The sequence below is a fragment of the Nicotiana attenuata genome, unplaced genomic scaffold (assembly GCF_001879085.1).
Source record: "Nicotiana attenuata strain UT unplaced genomic scaffold, NIATTr2, whole genome shotgun sequence".
NCBI classification, from domain to species: domain Eukaryota; kingdom Viridiplantae; phylum Streptophyta; class Magnoliopsida; order Solanales; family Solanaceae; genus Nicotiana; species Nicotiana attenuata.
In genome coordinates, this window is record NW_017673405.1 from 1,523 (window position 1) to 22,645 (window position 21,123).

At 41.7% G+C, this 21,123-nt stretch overlaps 1 protein-coding gene across 1 annotated transcript; it reads right to left on the minus strand.

Moving 5' to 3' along the window:
• Nucleotides 1-17,773: 17,773 nt before the first annotated feature.
• LOC109216298 (probable receptor-like protein kinase At4g10390) lies at nt 17,774-19,446 on the minus strand. The gene has a single exon (XM_019380441.1). It carries the CDS (start codon nt 18,960-18,962, stop codon nt 17,922-17,924), a length of 1,041 nt encoding a protein of 346 aa, XP_019235986.1. The 5' UTR covers nt 18,963-19,446; the 3' UTR covers nt 17,774-17,921.
• Nucleotides 19,447-21,123: the final 1,677 nt, after the last annotated feature.

Genomic DNA, 21,123 nt, shown 5'->3' on the forward strand with positions numbered 1-21,123 from the left:
ATAATTAACATTAAGCTTGAATAAAACAAATAGAGGATGAAAGAGTTGACCTCAATATAGCCGGAAAATTGATTGTTTCACTGTTTTGAACTCATAAATGTGACAAACCGCGGACGGAACTCGAATTAGCACCGGAACATTAAAAACCGGACGGACTCAACCAAGCTCGGATTCAAACCCAAATTTAAACCAAAATTCATCCTTAAAACCAAAACAAACAGAATCGAAAAGTGAACAGGAATCTATATTTTGATTTTGCCCCTTATTCTTTTTTTTTTTTTAAAAACTTGTGTTTCTCGACTGTGTGTATGTGCAGTCGCCGGTGGAGCTGGTGAGGACGGAATCACCACTTCAACGGTGGTTATTAACGGAGCAGCACCATCGGAAGAAAAAATGAGCAGTGGGATCGCTGGGTTTATTCTCGCCGGATTCCGACAGTAAAGTGGCACCAGCTGCTGCTGTCTCCGGTGAGTTCCAGGTGGTGTGAGACGGCGACTGTGGTGGCTCAAGGGTGGTCGTTGGGTTGGTCGCTGGTGGTTCAAGCCATGGCCGCTGGTTTTGCGTGTGGTGCGGCTGGTTTCTCCGGTGGGATTGGTTTCCGCCGAGGAGTCGCTGGGCGGAGTCGTGAGAGAGAGATCCGCTGGGTTTTTTGAGAAGAGGAGATGGGCGTTACTGTAGGTTATGGGTGTGTGTATGGAGATGGAGATGAGGTCTTGGAGATCTAGGGGTTTTTGGGTATAGGGTGCCAATAAGAGGAAGGGTGGGGTCACTCAAAGATCAGAAAAAATGGCCCCTGCCTCTTGTCTAGTCTAGGGGTTTTTTTAATGTCTTTCTAGGTTTTTAGGGGTATTGGGCTTGGGTTATTATGGGCTAGATTCGAATTGGGCCAAATTTGCCCTTTAAAAATGGCCCTTTAACTCTACTAGACTAAAAAATAGTAATTCCTAAAATAATAACTATAAAATAGTGAAATCAATCCTAGTTAAAATAAATTACTAGAATAAAACTAAATACTAAAAGTGAAATTATTTTTGTATATTTTTTAATTTTATAAAAGATGGATAAACTAAAAGTAATAAAATATCAATTAGCTAAATAAGAGAAAATATTTTTGTAGTTTTTATTTTTGTGATAAAATAAAGTAAAAGGGTCAAAACTAGTTAAAATAGCGATATTAGACCTAAACTAACTATTTAAACGCTAAAAATGTGTAAAATCTCGGGGAGGGTCAAAAATTACATGTCTACAATAGTAATACCCGACTTGAGCCAATTTTGCTTGTTTTGTTTGAATACCCAATTGGGCTTGAGAAAGTCAATTCGGGCACAATCACTCAAACTAGCGAGAGGTATAGAGTGAGTAATTATGTGCAAAGGTTATATCATGATCCCAAATATAACACTGTTGTCCTAAATTTTAGACTTCATTAGATACTCGCCTAGGTGTAAGTCACTTCCCTAGTGCTTTTTATCAATTGAGAAAAACCCTTCAAAAATATTGTACTTAGATTATTTCCAGCAATTAGTAGCATTTAAAGTAGAATAGAACAAATCCAAACATGTTTAGAAGTGCAATTAAGAGCAACACACATAGCTAGATTGGATAGAAACCCAATTCCCAACCAATATTAGCTCCTTGTGGATATCGATCCCGCCCTTTCGGTTAAAAGCTGCATTGACCACTCTTGCCATTTTATAGTGGCATAGGGTTGGAGCCGATGACTTTTTGGCGCCGTTGCCGGGGAGCTAAACGGTTTTGGCTATCTATCTGACTAGTTGTGTGTCTTGTTTTTCTTTCCTTCTATTTTACTAACATGTGTTTGTTAATTGATTCAGGTACAACATGGCAAACAATGATCCGATTGGAAATGTACCGGGGGAGGAGGTAGATGATAATGCTGAAGATGAGGTGCCTCTAGTACCTCAAGCTCAAAGAAGAGGCCGCCAGGCTAATGACAACATTACAGACCCTCCCCCAGTTCTTCCAAGAGTAGCTCCTCGGGTGCTTCCAAATGTAGGCTACGCAAGTGCAATTGTCCCACCCAGGATCCGCGCGGGCAATTTCCAGATTACAAATGTTATGCTAACTAACTTTATTGGAGCAACGAGGGTACTTCACAGGCGCTCCCCATCAGAATGCATATAAACATCTAAAGGGCTTTGTGGATACCTACTGGGGAAGCAAACAGACTAATGTGTCGGAGGATGCATTGAGATTGAGATTGTTCCCTTTTTCACTTAGAGGGAAAGCTTTGGACTGGCTGGAAAGACTCCCCAACCATTCCATAACTATGAGGGATGAGTTGGCCGACAAGTTTATAGCTATGTTTTTCTCGCCAGGTCATATGGAGACATTGAGAGATGAGATCCTAGCCTTCAAACAGGAACCTAATGAACCACTTCATGAGATCTGGGAAAGGTATCGGACGATGGTGAAAGAATTTCCGAACAATGACATGACCAAAGCAATGATCCAGCAAACATTTTACCATGGCATCAACACCACCAATCAGTGTGTAGTGAACCAGCTAGCAGGGGGAAACTTTATGAACACACCTTATGCTGAGGCGTGTGAGATACTGGATGAGATGGCAGATACTTCCTCGGCGTGGCAAAGCCGAGCTAATGTGCCACAAGGTGATCCCACTGTCATTCACCTGCACAAAGAGCTCCCTGACCATGGCCAAGCAATAGCAGAATTGACTACAACAATGAACCAATTGGCAAAAGCTCAATTGCAGCAAGTTCAAGCACCAAGACAAGTGAACGCCATGGAAGGGGTAAATATGTTGGTCAATAAAAGGCGACAAAGAGGACAACAAAGTCAAGGAAGTCCGGATCAATATGAGCAAGGTGGTAGTGGTTTCAACCAAGATGATGGGTACGATGATCAAAGTGAAGAAGTTCACTATGTGAACAACTACCAAGGACAACGGGGCAATGCTCCGAATCAACAACAACAGTGGAGATCCCAAGGAAATTAGGGAAATCAAAACCAATAAGGAAATTGGAACAGTGGTAACAACAACAACTAAAACAACTGGGGGAACAACAATCAGAATAGGTGAAACCAGGGCAACTGGGGAGGAAACAACAACCAAGGGGGTTGGAATAATGGCAATCAAGGGAACCGGGGGCTGGGCTTTCAAAGGCCTCCGATGTATCAGCAACCAAACAACCCGCCTCCATTTCCGTCTCAAGGTCCTAGCTCGTCAAACAATGAGATGGGAAGGATTGAGATGATGTTTGAGCAAATAATGAAGAAGAACGCCGACTCTGATGCCCAGTTGGAATCCCATAATACTTCTATCCAAAACTTCGAGGTTCAACTTGGCCAAATTTCGCAATCTGCGAACACTCGCCCTAAGGGGGCGCTACCTAGTGACACGGTAGTAAACCAGAAGGGTGGGAACAATACCAGGCATGGAATGGCGGTGATCACAAGGAGTGGTAGAGGTGGTGAAGTAAATACCTCCAAGCAAAAGGAAGTTGTGAGTGATGAGGTTGAAGTGCTAGATGATGATGTTCCAATAGTTGATGAGCAAGTGAGTGAAGAGAATTTGAATGTCGAAGTGAGAATTGATATTCATGAGAATGAGGTGGAGACTCAAAATGATGTGAATCCGTCTAGGGAACACGTGATAGACATACTAGAAATGGTAGTACCCAAGGCTAAGGCTCCTTTGCCAAGGCCTCCTCCACCTTACCCTCAAAGACTGGCAAAGCAAAAGGATGAAAACCAATTCAAGAAGTTTATTGAGATGATGAAAAGCTTGTCAATCAATGTTCCTTTGGTGGAAGCTCTTGAGTCAATGACGGGATATTCCAAGTTTATGAAAGACTTGGTGACTAAAAAGAGATCTATGGATTGTGAAACCATCAAAATAACTCATCAAGTGAGTGCAGTTGTGCACTCGATTGCTCCAAAGCTTGAAGATCCTGGAGCGTTCACCATTCTATGTACCATTGGGAGTGCGGATTTTGCAAAGGTATTGTGCGATTTGGGAGGAAGTATAAATTTGATGCCTTACTCTGTATTCAAAACATTGGGTATTGGTCAACCTAGAGCTACTTTAATGAGATTGCAAATGGTAGATCGAACAATGAAGAGGCCGCTTGGTATTATTGATAATCTTCTTGTTCGGGTTGACAAGTTTATTTTGCCTACGGATTTTGTGATTCTCGACTGTGATGTCAACTATGAGGTGCCTATAATATTGGGAAGGCCTTTCCTAGCAATAGGGAAGGCATTGGTTGATGTGGAAGCAGGGGAGCTCACCTTCCGGGTGGGTGATGAAAAAGTTGTATTCCACGTTTGCAAATCGATGAGGCAATTGAATAGTTCTGAAGTTTGCTCTTTTGTGGATCTTGTGACGGAGGTGATAGTTGATGACACGAGTGCCATGATCAACGTGGAGGATCCTTTGGAAGCTGTATTTTTGAACTAGGATGTGGCCGAGCATGAAGGTTTGGTACAGTATGTCAATGCCTTGCACGGAATGGGTTCTTACTCCTATGAGCCTCATAAACTCTCCTTGGATCTTGAGAACAGAAAGACACCACCAACAAAGCCCTCAATCGAGGAACCTCCCGTAATGGAGTTGAAGCCTTTGCCTTCACAACTCAGGTATGAATTCTTGGGCCCTAGTTCAACTTTACCTGTTATTCTTTCTTCTTGCTTAACTAACATGCAGGTAGATGCCACCCTGGAGGTGCTCCAAAGAAGGAAAAAGGCAATTGGATGGACTCTAGCTGATATTCGGGGAATAAGCCCCGCCTTTTGCATGCACAAGATTATACTTGAGGATGATGCCAAACCCTATGTGGAACATCAAAGGAGGTTGAACGAGGCTATGCAAGAGGTCGTCAAGAAAGAAGTGATCAAATGGCCAGATGCAGGGGTTGTGTACCCCATCTCGGATAGTTCTTGGACTTCACCGGTACAATGTGTGCCAAAGAAGGGTGGTATGACTATGGTCACGAATGAGCAAAATGAATTGATCCCTACTAGGGCTGTCACCGGATGGAGGTTATGCATGGACTACTGGAAGCTGAATAAAGTGACCTGCAAAGATCATTTTGCATTGCCCTTTCTGGACCAAATGTTGGATAGACTTGCGGGGCATGCCTACTACTGCTTTTTGGATGGGTACTCAGGTTACAACAAGATTTTGATTGCTCCGGAGGATCAAGAGAAAACAACATTCACATGCCCATACGGGACCTTTGCATTTTCACGGATGCTATTTGGTTTGTGTAATGCACCGGCTACATTCCAGTGGTGTATGATGGCTATCATTACGGACATGGTGGAGGAATCCTTGGAGGTGTTCGTGGATGATTTTATTGTTGTGGGTGACTCCTTTGAAGAATGCTTGAAGAATCTTGACAAGGTGTTGGCCCGATGTGAAGAGACAAATCTTGTGCTTAACTGGGAAAAATGCCACTTTATGATCGAGGAGGGCATTGTCCTCGGCCATAAGATCTCAAAGAACGGTATAGAGGTGGACAAGGCGAAGATTGAAGTGATTTCAAAGATTCCTCCTCCTACTTCCGTCAAGGGGGTTAGAAGCTTTCTTGGGCATGCGGGTTTCTACCGAAGATTCATCAAGGACTTTTCAAAGATCGTGAATCCCTTGTGCAAATTATTGGAAAAGGATGCTAGGTTTGTGTTTAATGAAGAATGCATGAAAGATTTTGAAATTCTCAAGAGGAACCTCCTATACTTGGTCATCATCCACGTCCTCCCCCACTGGCGAATTCCCGATGGGCTCATTGCTGAGAGCCATTTTTGTACCTAAAAGCAATTCAAAAACAAAGCTAGTGACTCGGAAGGAAAAGAAGACAAATTACAGAAAAACATAGATATATAGCTAAATCCGTTTAACTCCCCGGTAACGGCGCCAAAAATTGGTGTCGCTCAAACTCACACCACAAATATAGGTAGTGAGCCAGTCGAAGCAATAATAAAACCCAAAGCGAGCCGGGGTCGAATCCTCAGGGAGTTAGAAATAGGATTAGGTATACACCTAGTGCAATTGTACAATGTGCCTCAAATTGCACTTCACATTCTTGTTTGTTGTTTCTATTTCTACTTTATACTATTGATTGCAAATAATAAACTAGAAGACAATATTTTTGGTCTTGGTTGTTTTTCAAATGATAAAGGATCTACAGTCGTGACTTCCACCTAGGTGGTTACCAAACGGGTTGTAAACTCTAGGGCAAGTTTGATTAGTCGGGGTTGTAATATAGCAATCACACGCAATTACTCACTCTATACCTCTCGATAGTTTGAGTAATTTTGCCCAACTTGGATTTCTCAAGTCCAAATGAGTATTGCACATAACAAGTGATATATTCTTAAGTCGGGTCTTACTATCTCTAGTTTTGAACCTTTAATTGGGGCTATCAATTTCTTGAGTTCACCCCAATTTCCTATTAGCCAAGTTTTCCTAGACTTAGTCTCTCTTTCTCAAGTAGAGACTAAGTCAAATAGGCATGAATCAATGTTTGCAACCATTAATTCTAGAATACAAGCATGAACAAGGCTAAATATTACTAACCCAATCACAAACAAGCCCTAAATCAAACACCCATTAAGTACCCACACTAGGGTTGGGCCACAACCCTAGGTAGAAATTTAGCTACTCATGAAAATTGAAGAAATACAAGAAGAAATTAAGATAGAATGCATAATAATTGATTAAGGAAAGAAAATATAATGTTTAGAAGTTAATCTAGTACAAAATTACTCAAAACAGTAAAGAAAACCGCTCAGGTGCTCTCCTGATACAAAATGACGATAATATCCGGCCAAATCAAGGAAACTTCGGATCTCAGTAGCTGAAGATGGTCCGGGCCAACTCTAAACTGCCTCACTCTTCTTTGAATCTACCTTGATCCCCTCACTGGACACCACGTGCCACAAGAATCAAGATATGGCTAGAATACGCTACTCATCAGATACATAAATGTTGCTAGGGCATTGGTCATCCCAAAAGACATCACAAGAAACTCGTAGTGACCATAACGGGTGCTGAATGCCGTCTTCAGAATATCATAGTATCGAATCTTCAACTGGTGATATCCATACCTTAAATCAATCTTAGAGAACACTCCCGCACCCTGAAGCTGGTTAAATAAGTCATCAATGCGCGGTAATGGATACTTTTCTTAATTGTAACTTTGTTCAACTGCCTATAATCAATGCATATCCATATAGTACCATCCTTCTTCTTCGCAAACAAAACTGGTGCACCTCAAAACGACACACTAAGCCTAATGAATCCTTATCAAGTAGCTCCTAAAATTGTTCTTTCAATTCTTTCAACTCTGCTAGCGCCATACGATACGGAGGAATAGAGATGGGCTGAGTGCCCGACACCAGATCAATACCAAAATCAATGTCCCTATCAGGTGGCATGCCGGACAGGTCTGTAGGAAACACATCTGGAAAGTCCCTCACTACCGGAACAGACTCGATGGTAGGAGTATCACAACTAACATCCCTCACAAAAGCCAAATATGCCAAACATCATTTCTCAACTATCCCTTGAGCCTTCAAATATGAAATCACTCTGCTGGAAATATAATCTGGAGAACCTCTCCACTCAATCCTATGCATTTCCAAAATCACCAACGTCACGGTCTTAGTGTGACAATCCAGAATAGCATGACATTGCCTAGAATCACATCAAAATAGACCATAATAAGTAGTAAAAGATCAAATCTTGTCTCTAATCCCCCAATAGTCACCACACACGACCGATACACACGGTCTACGGTAGTAGAATCACCCACCATTATAGATATATGAAAATGCATAACTAAGGAATCAAGGGGCGTATCCAAATAGCGAGCAAAGTACGATGATACATACGAATAAGTGGAACCAAGGTCAAATAATATGGAAGCATCCTTGTGGTACATTGAAACAATACCTATGATAACTGTGTCTAAAGCAACGACCTCTAGCCTGGCAGGAAAATCATAGCATTGAGCCTGACCACCACCTGATCGACCTCCCCCTATAGAGCGAGCTCGAACTGCCTGAGTCCCACCCTAATATGGCTGAGCGGGTGGTGAAGTAACTGATGCGGAAGTTATAGCCTGACCTCTCTGCTGAACTGGACCTCCCATAAGGCGGGACAATACCTCCTCGCATGCCCCAATTCTCCACACTCATAGCAACCTCGATCTACAAATGGCGGCGGGGACTGAACCAGACCCCGAGAACCAGAATAGCCGCTAGAAGAACCAGGTACTGACAAACCCATAACTAATGGAGCATGAGATGAACTCTGATTTGGAAGGACACTAAAAGATGACTGACTTGGACAAGCACTAAATGAACCATGACTGGCTGATGCACCACCATGAACCAGACGAGCCATTTGAACGGACCTATAAGGATGACCCCTACTATGTTGGGACTGCCCTCCAAATGAGGCACTGCTGAAACCACCTGAACTACGGGCCTCTTGGCATCCATCTCCTCATGCTCCTGACTGTGAACTAGCTCTAGGCATCTAGCAATATCTACCACCTCGTCAAACCTCGCATCCATCGCAATCTTCCGAGCCATAATGAAGTGTAATCCATAGTTGAGGCCATCAACGAACCTTTCTAATCCTCTCATTCTCAGTGGGAACCAACCATACTGCGTGACGAGCCAACTCTGAAAATCTCATCTCACACTGAGTCACTGAGATACCCTCATGGTGTAGCTGCTCAAACTGCTTACGCAACTCATCTCTGCGAGTCTGTGGAACGAATTTCTCTATAAAGAGAACTTAGAACTCATGCCATGTAAGTGGTACAGTGCCGGCTGGCCTGCTCAACTCATAGGCCTCCTACCATCTGTAGGCTCCCCCTATCAGCTGTAAAGTAGTAAATAAAACTCCAATGGTATCAAAATTACCCGCTGCCCGAAGGATCCGCTGACACATGTCTATAAAGTCCTGAGCATCCTCTGACTCTGCCCCACTAAACTCTAGAGAGTTGAACCTCCCAAACCGCTCTAGTCTCTTCTGCTCCTCAACACCCATAGGTGGGCCAACATGGGCCTGAGCAGCAGTAACCATCTGGGCTAGTAGTGCCTCGTTGTCTGGAGTCCCTGGGCTACCTGCTCTAGATTGCTGGCGGCGGAAGTCTGAGCACCTCCCCCAGCCTGAGAAGTGGCTACTGCAGCTGAAACTGAGACTGCCATGTGTCTGCGCCTGTTAAGGGTGGGCATCGGGTTATTCGATCGGTTAGTATGAAAGTACGATTCGATTTATCGATTTTCGATTTTGTAATATTAATAACCAAATCAAACCAAAGTATTTACGATTCGATGTGGCTTTTTCAAGTATCGATTCGGTTATTTTTGGTTTAGTTTTTCGGTTACTAACGATGCAAGATTTTTATGTGCTGACTCATAGACTGCTTGCTTTTCTGTTACATTGTAACATCGGAAATCTAGCATACTCTACGCCTTAGTAGGCAACCACTAATTATTGGATCCTCTATCATCTGTCATTATATGTTGCTGTTTTAACTTTTAATAATCAAGACCAACAATATTGACATGGATTGAAACTTCTCCTTAGACTTTGCTATGTGGTTTGATTGGATTGCCTCCTTTATATGGTGTCTTGCCACAGTCCCTTATGCATACTAAGAACTTGGTTGTTCTTAAGAAACAGGTAAAACATAGCCAAATTAATTTGTGAGAAGTAATATATGCTTACTGATTTAGTTTGTTGCCTCTGCCGCCGCCTATTTGAAGATAACACTTAGTGTAATTAACGTTAACCAGCTGATTCGGAGGAAGATGGTTGAAAGTGCAAAGGTATGTTTAAACCCAATAATTAATATCCTATGAGTAAGAGCTATATTTCTGATTTTCTCAACTCATCTCTCATAACTTCGATTTTTTCGGTTACACCAAAACCGCAAACCGCACCGAATACCGAAATATAATAATTTAAAAATCGCACACCGACCGAATAACCGATTAAACAAAAATCAAAAAAATCGAAATTTACGATTCGGCCAGTTTTTTGGTTCGGCGGTATTATGCCCACCCCTAATGCTTGTGGGAGATTCTATTATTATAGATCATATTTTTTGCTCGTGTGTGGTTTCCTTCGGGAGCCTTGAGACTAGTGTAGATCTCCTACTTCTTGATATGGTGGACTTTGATATTATTTTTGGCATGGATACATCAAGCTTTTCATGTAGCTCTTATTTGTTTAAATTGGACTGCCAGGGTTCGTTTGGTTGGTGGAATAAGGGATAATAATCTCGGGATAAAATGCAGGATTATTTTATACCGGTGCAGCTGGAACTGAGACTGCCATGTTTCCATGCCTGTGGGAGATTCTATTGTTGTAGATCATATTTATCGCTCGTGTGTGGTTTCTATCGGGAGCCTTGAGACTAGTGTAGATCTCCTATTTCTTGATACGGTGGACTTTGATGTTATTTGGGGCATGGATACATCAAGCTTTCATGCAGCTTTTATTTGCTTAAATTGGACTGCAAGGATTTATTTGGTTGGTGGAATAAGGGATAACAATCTCGGGATAAAATGCAGGTTTATTTTATCCTGCGTTTGATTATGAGTATCAATTAGCTCCGAAAATTATTTTGTACTAAAATGATGGGATTAGTTATCCCATACAGAAAATAAAATAGATAATCTCATAAGATATTTCAACCCATAGTATACCCTTGTGTATCCTATCCTGGTAACCAAATGGCCCTTAAGAGTTAGAGGAGCATAATCGTTACCTCGAGGAACTCTTATTTCGTGATCTTGTATACCTCATAGTTATCGTGAAAACACTTTATATGCATATCGGTAAGAGTAAATCTAGCGGTAAGAGTAAATCTAGAGAGTGATTCGATGAAGTCCTGAGAGCAGGAATGTGTCCATAGAAATATGATAATGAGATTCTTTTAGTGCATGACAAAAAATGTATATTACATTGGTAACAATGTACACCACCTAACCAGCCATGCTTTAAGATTGAAGTTTTTACCGAAAATCTCTTAAACAAAAAAAAATTATTGTAATGAGATAGTATAAGTCCAAAATAATCCACCTAACAAGCAGCCAAATAGGTGCAATTTTGACAACTATACTTACAACAACTGCGGGAATAAACTATTTTGATGTGTTTTAGAAAATCCTCCAATATCAACCTTTTATTAGTTGGTAAAAGCGCCTCCACCCACGACGGTTAGGTCCTTGGTTCGAGTTACGCTAGAGGGGAAGTGTGGAAACACTATAGACCCTCCTAAATTGGGAGGAATTTTGTTTACGGCTAAAATCGGAGAGTCCGATTTTATGATCATTATGTCATTCCAACGAGCCCGTCTCCAGAAGGCTCGAGGCATAGCTCAAGGTTCGACCCCGAGGGTTCCCTATGCTCGATCTCGGGGTAGCACAAATCAGTGGCTATCATGGATAAGCGGGAAATTCCCTAGGCACGTGGTCAAAGTTGACAACGCCTGTAAGAATAGTATAGGTCTGTACCAGATCATTAAATAGTTGTACCAGCTACGTCTCTTTGTAATAATTATACATGTACCATGTTGGGATTCCCCCTCCTATATAAAAGGGACCCTTATCATTTTGTAAGACACATGATATTCAATACAAGAACAAGAACATTCTCTGCTCTCTGACTTAAACATATTCTCCCTTGAGTTTATTGCTTATATTTATTACATTGCTTACATTTAGTGCGTTTCATTGATTGTTCCTCATTGGTTACTCATCATTAATCATAAAGAGCCCTCATCAAAGCTCTTAGAACTGTTAGTCCTTCATCGGCTATCCACAGCCTAACGTTTTAGCTCGACCTCGAGTCCCAGTACAGGCTAGCTCGAGGCCCCGATTCTCGGCTACTCGGTTTGCATAATGTTCTGTCTTCAAGCTTTTAACTTATTTTCTGGTCTCACACTTAGCATCTATTGCCTAACAACTAGCATAAAAATAAATCACGTATTTTTAAAACCACAAAATCAAATCTAATTGTAGTTACCATTTTCAAGGTAAACAGTTTGGCGCCCATCGTGGGGCTAAAAATAATAGTGATTGTTTTCATGCTGGTTTATTGAAAACACAAGTCATTCTTCACACTTTTTCTTGTCCAAGAATCTTTGATTTCAAGTCAAAATGTCTAACTCACTGAATGCACATGAAAACAATGGTCTTGAGGACCATGGAGAGAATGGTGTAGCTGTTCTAGGCGCCGGTGTACCACTGCGAAACCCTGAGGTCGCACAAGAACCAATCCCCGTGGATATGGGCTCATGCAACGCCCAACACGTCGATATAAGCTTCCGCACTAACGGGAGTATACGCCAAGAAAACCAACAAGAAGCTCAGAGAACCCCAGCTCGGGACTAAAGAGAGGTTAGCCTTCACGTCATTTTTTAGATGTTGCAGGCACAACAGCTGGCGATTCCTCAACTGCAAAGCCAAAAAACTGTAAGCACAACAGCACCGGAAACGGCTCCTCGAGCCGAACACGTACTGGAAAGATCGAGCAACAACGGGTCAGCAGCCGACCCCGCTATTATAAAGATGCTCGAGGAGCTCACAAAGAGGATTGAATCGGGCGAAAAGAAGATAGAAGCTAATGACAAAAAGGTGGAGACCTACAATTCAAGGGTCGATCAGATCCCGGGCGCACCCCCGATTCTAAAGGGTGTAGATTCAGAGAAATTCGTGCATAGGCCATTCCCATCGAGTGCTGCTCCAAAGCCTATCCTAAAGAAATTCAGAATGCCCGATCTCCTGAAGTACAACGGAACCTCGGACCCCAACGAGCACATCACTGCCTACGCTTCTGCTGTAAAGGGAAATGACCTGAAGGACGACGAGATTGAATCTGTCCTGTTGAAAAAATTCGGAGAAACACTTTCAAAAGGGGCCATGATGTGGTATCACAACCTATCCCTGAATTCGATAGACTCATTTGCCATACTGGCAGATTCTTTTATAAAGGCACATGCCGGGGCCATCAAGGTTGCCACAAGGAAATCCGATGTCTTCAAAATTAAACAGAGAGAAAACGAGATGCTATGGGAGTTTGTATCTCGCTTTCAAATAGAGCGAATGGAATTACCACCAGTCTCCGATGACTGGGCAGTGCAGGCCTTCACCTAAGGCTTGAGCGAACGAAGCTCGATAGCTTCGAAGCAGCTAATGCAGAACTAGGTTGAATATCTCGTTGTGACTTGAGCGGATGTCCACAACCGGTATCATTCAAAGATTAGGGTCGAGGATGACCAACTAGGAGCCCCCTCGGGCTCAGCATATCCTAGCAGGCTCCTGGCAAAGGACCATTACGCGTCCTCGAAGCCAGCAGTCGAAGGATATCGAGGCTCGAAGCGCCATCACTACTAAGGTATAACCGTCTCCCTTTTTATTTATGTCTTACACTAACCTGTGTGCAGGTGTCCGGTTAGAAAAATCGAAGCACCTTCCAGCTTGAAGACCTTAGGTTTTAAAGCATGCGTTGCACTCTTTTCCTTCGGTCGGATTTTATCCCAAGAAGGGTTTTACCGGCAAGGTTTTTAATGAGGCAACATCTATATGCTACCTAAGGAGAACTTAACAAATATTCAAGACTTCTCTTCAATCAACCTCGAATACTGGGGGGCATTCCCCCGGGAGATCACCTCCCTGGAGAAATCAAAATGAGTCAAAGAGGGTCTCGATAGAAAAATGATGTATCGGGCCAAACGGTCAAATGAACCGTGTCCGCATAGAATAATCGAACCCTCGAGGACGAAAACATGTATAATTGTACCAAGTAATCGAAGGAGTATCTTCTGCCATCAAAACGCCTTGCGCTTCAGAGAGGTTTGCTATTTTTACAAGAAACGGCCCCAGGGCCAGAAATTTCTGGAACACTCGGGGACTGACATCAAAAACTCGAAGCCGTAAGACCTCCGGGCCGGAAACTTTGAGCTCATAAGCCCTCAATGAGGCAACATCAAAGTTTACAAAGAACGGCTCCAGAGACAAAAACTCTCGACGGCTCGTGGACCGTCGACGACTGTTACCCTATCGAGCTATCAAAAACTCGAGGCCATAAGACCCCAAGCGGGCAACCTCGAGCCCGAAAGCCCTCCATAAGGAAATACCAAATCTGTAAGACCTCAAGCAAGGCATGAATTATGCTTGTACCAAGCGACCTATCTGTAAGACATCAAGCAAGGCATGAATTATGCTTGCACCAAGCAACCTATCTGTAAGACCTCAAGCAAGGCATAAATTATGCTTGTACCAAGCAACCTATCTGTAAGACTTCAAGGCCACGCATGAATCATACTTGTACCAAGTAACCTATCTGTAAGACCTCAAGTAAGTCATGTTCAAATTTATAAGACCTTACAAAAGGCATAATCCTGATCTTAAAGTTAAGGCTATATATTCGAACTTGTAAGACCCCTAAAAAGGCGTACCCTCGATATAGACGCCGAAGCTACTTCACTCGGGGACTAAAAGGCTACGGCCAAATACAATGACTACGGTCACAAGGCTGTACCAGCCAAACTAACGCGACTCGGGGACGCCTGACCATCGCCATAAATCACAGGCCTTCAATTACATCAAAAATACATTGAAAAGAATCGGTTAACTAGGCTACCCTCGGCATAAGCAAAAGAGCTTCGATCACATCAGCTCCAAACAATAAAAAGGCTTTGAATAATTCAGCCACCGAGAGAAACCTCCCGAGGTGCTCGTCTATCATCACATAACGGCTCGCAATCGAGGTTCTTATCGAACCGTCGAAGAGTCGGACGAACACCAAAACTTCAAAGAGGGAAAATAAAGCCTATACTAGAGGTCGTACCGACCCAATGCGTAAGAGCCACTGTCGCCAGCTTAAATCAAAAGGTCCTACCGACCGAATGCTTAAGATCCACTATCGCCAGCTTAAATTAATGGTCGTACCGACCCAACGCGTAAGAGCCTAAGCACCAACCTTTATTAAAGGTCGTACCTACCTGACGCGCAAGAGCCTAAGAGCCAGCTCAAAATTCAAAGGCTTAACAAGCCTCAGGGCCGATTTGTAAACCTAAGGGTTTTTCCTCGAAGTCCAATTCATCTGGCTAGTCATTGATTAGCGTCAAAATTCAAAACAAAAGAAAGGCATACACAGGCAACGGGAAATTCATGAAGGGGGAAAACCGAAAGGCTTCTTTTTATATGTATATGTGAAATAATACAAGGCTTCATTTACAATGTTCTCTAAAAGCATAGTACGCAGAATCAGGAAGGAAAAGCCTAGTCTACTCTCCCCTTGGGGACTACGGCTCCATCAGCCTCTTCCTCATTATCCTCGGCATCAGATACGAGGAACTTGGCGTTGTGTTCATCCGCCTTAGCCTGCTCTATCTCTTCCGAGAGATCGAAGCCCCTAGCGTGGATCTCCTCGAGGGTTTCCCTCCGAGATCTACACCGGGCATATTTGCTTCTGCTCTCCCAATCGAAAGCCCCTCTCAACTCAGCTCGAGCATCGGTCACTTTCTTATCAGCCTTAGCTCGAATCTCTTCAGCATCAGCCCGGGCATCCACGACCTTGGCCTTCATCTTCAAAAGGTCAGACTCGAGCCTTACAATCCTGCTCGTCTGGAACGAGCTGTTTTCACGAGCATTCCGGAGTTGCACCTCGAGGGCAGAAGCCTTGGCCGAAGAATTCTTCTTGGCCGCAACTTGGGCGTCTATCTGAGCTCTTAGCTCATTACACTCATACTTGGCCTGACCAACTTTGCCCCAATGGCATTCTAGGTCCTCCGTCTTACTCTGCAACTGAAGTATTGACATATTAATCTCCAAGGATAGAAGAAGAAACATGCATCCCCTCAAAACAATGGTTACCCATCCCTCGAGGCGGCCTTCGTAGTTCAGGCTTCGATTTCATCTTGTACCAAAGGCGTATCAACTCCTTTGCCCTTTTATCACAAAGAAGTCTGAGGGATTTCTTCCCGTCCAAGGCTTTCTGCAACCTGGCTTCACGGCGGAGCAGCTCGGACTTGAGCTCGTCAAAGGCCTATGAAAAAGAAGCTCAATGAGAAAATGAAAATGCAAAACCAAGAAACCAACAAAGTCAACCAAAATTCACCACAGAATAGAGCCGCCGAGACTTCTCAAAGGTTGAGCGTACATCACTGGCCTGGTCTCATCGGCCCCAGTCGAACCGCTCTCGGTGGGGGTTTGATCGCTCGAGACCCCGCTTGGTTTAGGCGGCCCCTAGCGCCGAACATCCCTCGAAGTACCTTCGGCGGGAGAAGAAGACGGCGGCAGAAAATCTGTATCCCTCGAAGTACCTTCGACGGGAGAAGAAGACAGCGGCAGAAAATCTGTACCCCTCGAAGTACCTTCGACGGGAGAAGAAGATAGCGAAGAAAGATCCTTGTCCCTCGAAGTACCTTCGGCCAGGGAAGAAGACAATGCAAAAGAGGAGCCACTCCCCCGAGGCTGGAAGCCTCGGGTATTGCAGGCTCAGCTGCCCCGAGAGGTATCTCGGCTCGAGCCATCGATGTGCGACCGCTCTCTTCCGTTGCATCTCCTCAACGGTTGCATCTCCTTTTCGCCTCCGGGCAGACTCTGCCTCCAGTATGAACAAAAATGACAAAAGCACAAGTGTACCACTTAATCGTGCTAACAGCGACCTCTGCGCAGCCTTTGAGTCATGTCATTTAATGCTCTCACGGGTTGACATCGTGATGGAAGTATCGAAGAGTCAAGAATTCAAGACCGTTTCTTATCGTTTTCACTCTAAGAAACGCGGGGACTATCTGTATACGGCTAAAATCGGAGAGCCCGATTTTATGATCATTATGACATTCCAACAAGCCCGTCTCCAGAAGGCTCGAGGCACAACTCGAGGTTCGACCCCGAGGGTTCCCTATGCTCGATCTCGGGGCAGCACCAATCGGTAGCTATCATAGATAAGCGGGAAATTCCCTAGGCACGTGGTCAAAGCTAACAACGCCTGCAAGAATAGTATAGGTCTGTACCACATCATTAAATAGCTGTACCAACTACATCTCTTTGTAATAATTATACATGTACCATGTTGGGATTCCCCCTCCTATATAAAGGGGACTTTTATCATTTTGTAAGACACATGATATTCAATACAAGAACAAGAACATTCTCTGCTCTCTAACTTAAACATATTCTCCCTTGAGTTTATTGCTTATATTTATTACATTGCTTACATTTATTACGTTTCATTGATTGTTCCTTATTTGTGACTCATCATTAATCATAAAGAGCTCTCATCAAAGCTCTTAGAACTGTTAGTCCTTCATCGGCTATCCACAGCCTAACGCTTTAGCTCGACCTCGAGGCCCCGATTCTCGGCTACTCGGTTTGCATAACGTTCTGTCTTCAAGCTTTTACCTTATTTTTTTGGTCTCACACTTAGCATCTATTGCCTAACAACTAGCATAAAAATAAATCATGTATTTTTAGAACCACAAAATCAAATCTAATTGTAATTACCATTTTTAAGGTAAACAGATTTTTTTTTTAAAAAAAACCTTTTATTACACGAACGAAAACGCTAACGAGGCTGCAATATTTAGCATGGGAGGCTTTTCATTCTCTCTTTTATGTAGTACGTAATTTATTAATTGCACGTTATGGCCTCCCATTACTGTTTGACTGAGATTAATTTATAATGTCCTGAGAATCTCACAAAACTCCAAATTTCATAACTGTGCAAGGATTAAAATTGTGAAACCCCAAAAAGGGAGGAAAAAGAACAGAAAATATATCCTGAATCGACCATTCAAATTTCAATCTTTCAACTCTTAAGTAGTATGAAGTTTCTTGAACTGATTCTTTTGCCTAGCTATGACACTATACAAAATTTCATTCTTTTATGCTAAATACTAGTTCTAGTATACTAGAACCTTTTTATCAGCTGAACAGAGAAAAGAGATGGAAGATATTCTACTTCTCATAACCTCCAAGATTTCAGAAGCAGAGGGTCTGAGACTGGAACAATCACTTAAGCACAATGCTGCAAGCGACGCCATGGCCTTAGCTTCCTCCAATTCATAATCCCCGTTAAGGCTTGGATCCACCATTTCAGCTACTTTAGAGACATTGTTTAGAATAGGAGCAGCTTTTGATATTAGTCTCTCCCCAGTGTCTGAGGAAAAGGCTTCAACCCCGGAAATGAGTTCTAAAGTAACAGCTCCAAAGCTATATATGTCATTTTTCTTGGAGGCAATCCCAGTTCTCAAGTAGTGAGGATCAGTATAGCCTGGAGAACCAAGCATCATACGGTTCGTTGGTGGCAAAACTGAAGAAGAAAATCCCATCTTCGCTGACCCAAAATCACAAAGCTTGCAGTTGAATTGCTTATCTAACAATATATTTGAAGCTTTGATATCACTATGGACTATTTGTAATGGACATTTATCATGGAGATATTCAATGGCTTGAGCAAGTTGAAATGCCACTGTCATACGGTTTCTCCATGGAATAATTGTGTCTCTCTTCCCGTGGAGTTTGTCCTGTAAAGTCCCATTTGGAACATATTCAAATACCAACATGTTCCCCAATTCTGCGTCGTCACAGTGATCAAGAAGCTTGACTATGTTATCATGTTGGATTTGAAGCAAAATGTCTAATTCTTGCTTGTAAATTCTGTTGAGACGCTCGCTGCTGCTGTCCATGATCTTGACAGCTCCTAGAGTTGAATTAGGAAATTCAGCTAAATAGACAGTGCTAAATCCTCCACAGGCAATTAACTTAGACGTAGAGAAATTCATGGTGAATTTCTTCAATTCGCAGCTTGTATATCTCGTCACCTGACCTTTAATCGTTGTGCAATCCAACTCATCATCTTTATCGTCTTCCACAAAAACACGGGCATCAGCTACTCCACCGCGCCTTATTAGCTTATATCCAAAGCACCTAAGGAAAGCCATAAGTAACGGACAGGAAAATTAGTAACAACAAACACAAGTCGTGCTGGTTGCAGAGGCAGAATCAGGATTTAAACTTGGTTCAAGGTTTCGAGTTTCTTGAAAAATATACTCCTACTTTTTCAGGATTTTTCAAACATATATTTATGGTCTATGCTGAAAATCTGCCTCGGCTGGTTGCTATGGCAACTCTGTGGTGATGAATGACTAAGTTGTAGTGTTTTTGTTTAGGAAAGTTTTTGTGAATGAATGCTATCCATTGCCATTCGTGTGGGATATATAAAAGGGGCAGTGACGGTGGAGTGGCTAACAGCTTCAGTGCCAATGGTTGGTAGAAGAGAAGTATATTAGACTCTGAAGCTACGGGGAAGGAGGTGAAAGAAGAGAACAGACCCACACAAAACATATTAAAAACCTAACCAAGAAGAGCACCAACTACAGACAAACAGACCAATTTCTATTCCCATACCCGTGTGACTATTAAACCTAGTTCTTCTCTTTTGGCTCTTTATATTACTCTTATTACTCGCTCCATTCACTTTTACTTGCCACGTTTTAATTTTTTACGCCCCTTAAAAAATAATAAATAAAGTATATAATTTACCATGATATTCTTATTAATTATTGCATATTTTATTGGAATTGAGAAAATGATTTGAAATGAGTAATAAATACTATGGATATAACAAGAAGTTTTTTTTTTGTGTCTTCTCTTGATATGCGTATGCCGTAGAGTGATAATTAAAAATGAAAATTTATGTTTAGTATACCTGCCAAATAAAAGTGAAAGGAGGGAGTATTACTGTTGGAGGTTGAGGCTTCCATGAGAGTGCATAGTGCTTACCCAAAACAAAAGATCTATCTAATTAAGGATTAAAAAAAAAAATGCATGTACTCCTAAAATAGGGTACTACCATTAAATGATTAAAATTCATAGTAGTAGGAAATGAGTAGTTTAAAAAACTGTGTCAAGTTTATATTCATGAATGGGCGCATATGGAAAAGCAAAAGTCATACTCCCTTTGTTTCCTTCAATACGATGGATTGACTAAACAGGAATCATAAAATGTTAGTTTGACACAAAATTCAAAATAATATTTTGATTGAACACAAAATATATGAAACAATAGGCTGATACACATGAAAATATCATAATTATTTTGTACCAAGCCGTTTGATTTTTATCCAGCGAGACCTACAATAAGTATGCATGTGTAAAAAGTTTCTAATTTACATGTTTTTAGAAAGCGACTAATTTTGTTTTGAACGGATTAGAGAACGTCGATGTCAAACGAATTGATACAAAGGGAATCATATATTAGTGATAGAGAAAGCAAAATATTAAATGACAATATAGTTAAAAAGTACTTGTGATTTAAAACATCAAACCAGAACTCAAAGTAATAGTAGCTTTAATAATTTGAATTTGCGAAGGTTCATGTTCAAAAAACGAGAAAATGTTTATTTAAGGCTATCATACAATGAATTTTTTTTTTTAACAAGAATATTTTTTTTTTTGATATTTAAAAATAATTTAACTTAATAAGTTTATTTCACTCTTAATAAGATGATTTAACCATACAAATTTCTAAGACTTATTTTAAATCAAAAATTTGTAAAAAAATTATTTTCTTAAACTTCACTAAGTCAAACGCTACCATATAAATTGGGACGAAGAGAACGGTAGTTAGTACATAATTTTCTGGATAAGTAATTGCACTTAATAAATTGATATACGTCATGAAAGCAGAGATGTAGAAGATGAGAAGCTTCTTGTGGTCAACTCAGTCTTCCTCTCTTTGATCTTGCGTATGCGCAGGGGGACCTCTTATATTTCCCCGCGTGTGTATGGGCATCAGGTTCATAGTATTTACATTGATTTCTAGCTAGATTTGTTTTAAATTTGTTTGGTGCAAATAAAAAATGTTTTCTTCAATTTAAATATTTCTCTTTCTGATAGTTTATTTTCTAATTTTCATCATTGAGGCACCAACCAAATCAAAAAGCGCCTCAGCGAATTTCTGACAAGCAATATCGCACGATATGGGGATGTTGGATTAGGTGTTGTAGAAGCAAGGAAAATCATACATTGAATTCATTGCCCTTTTTTTCTTTCTCCTCTTTTTGTTCTTTTCTGTTTTTTTTTTTTTTTTTTTTTTTTTTT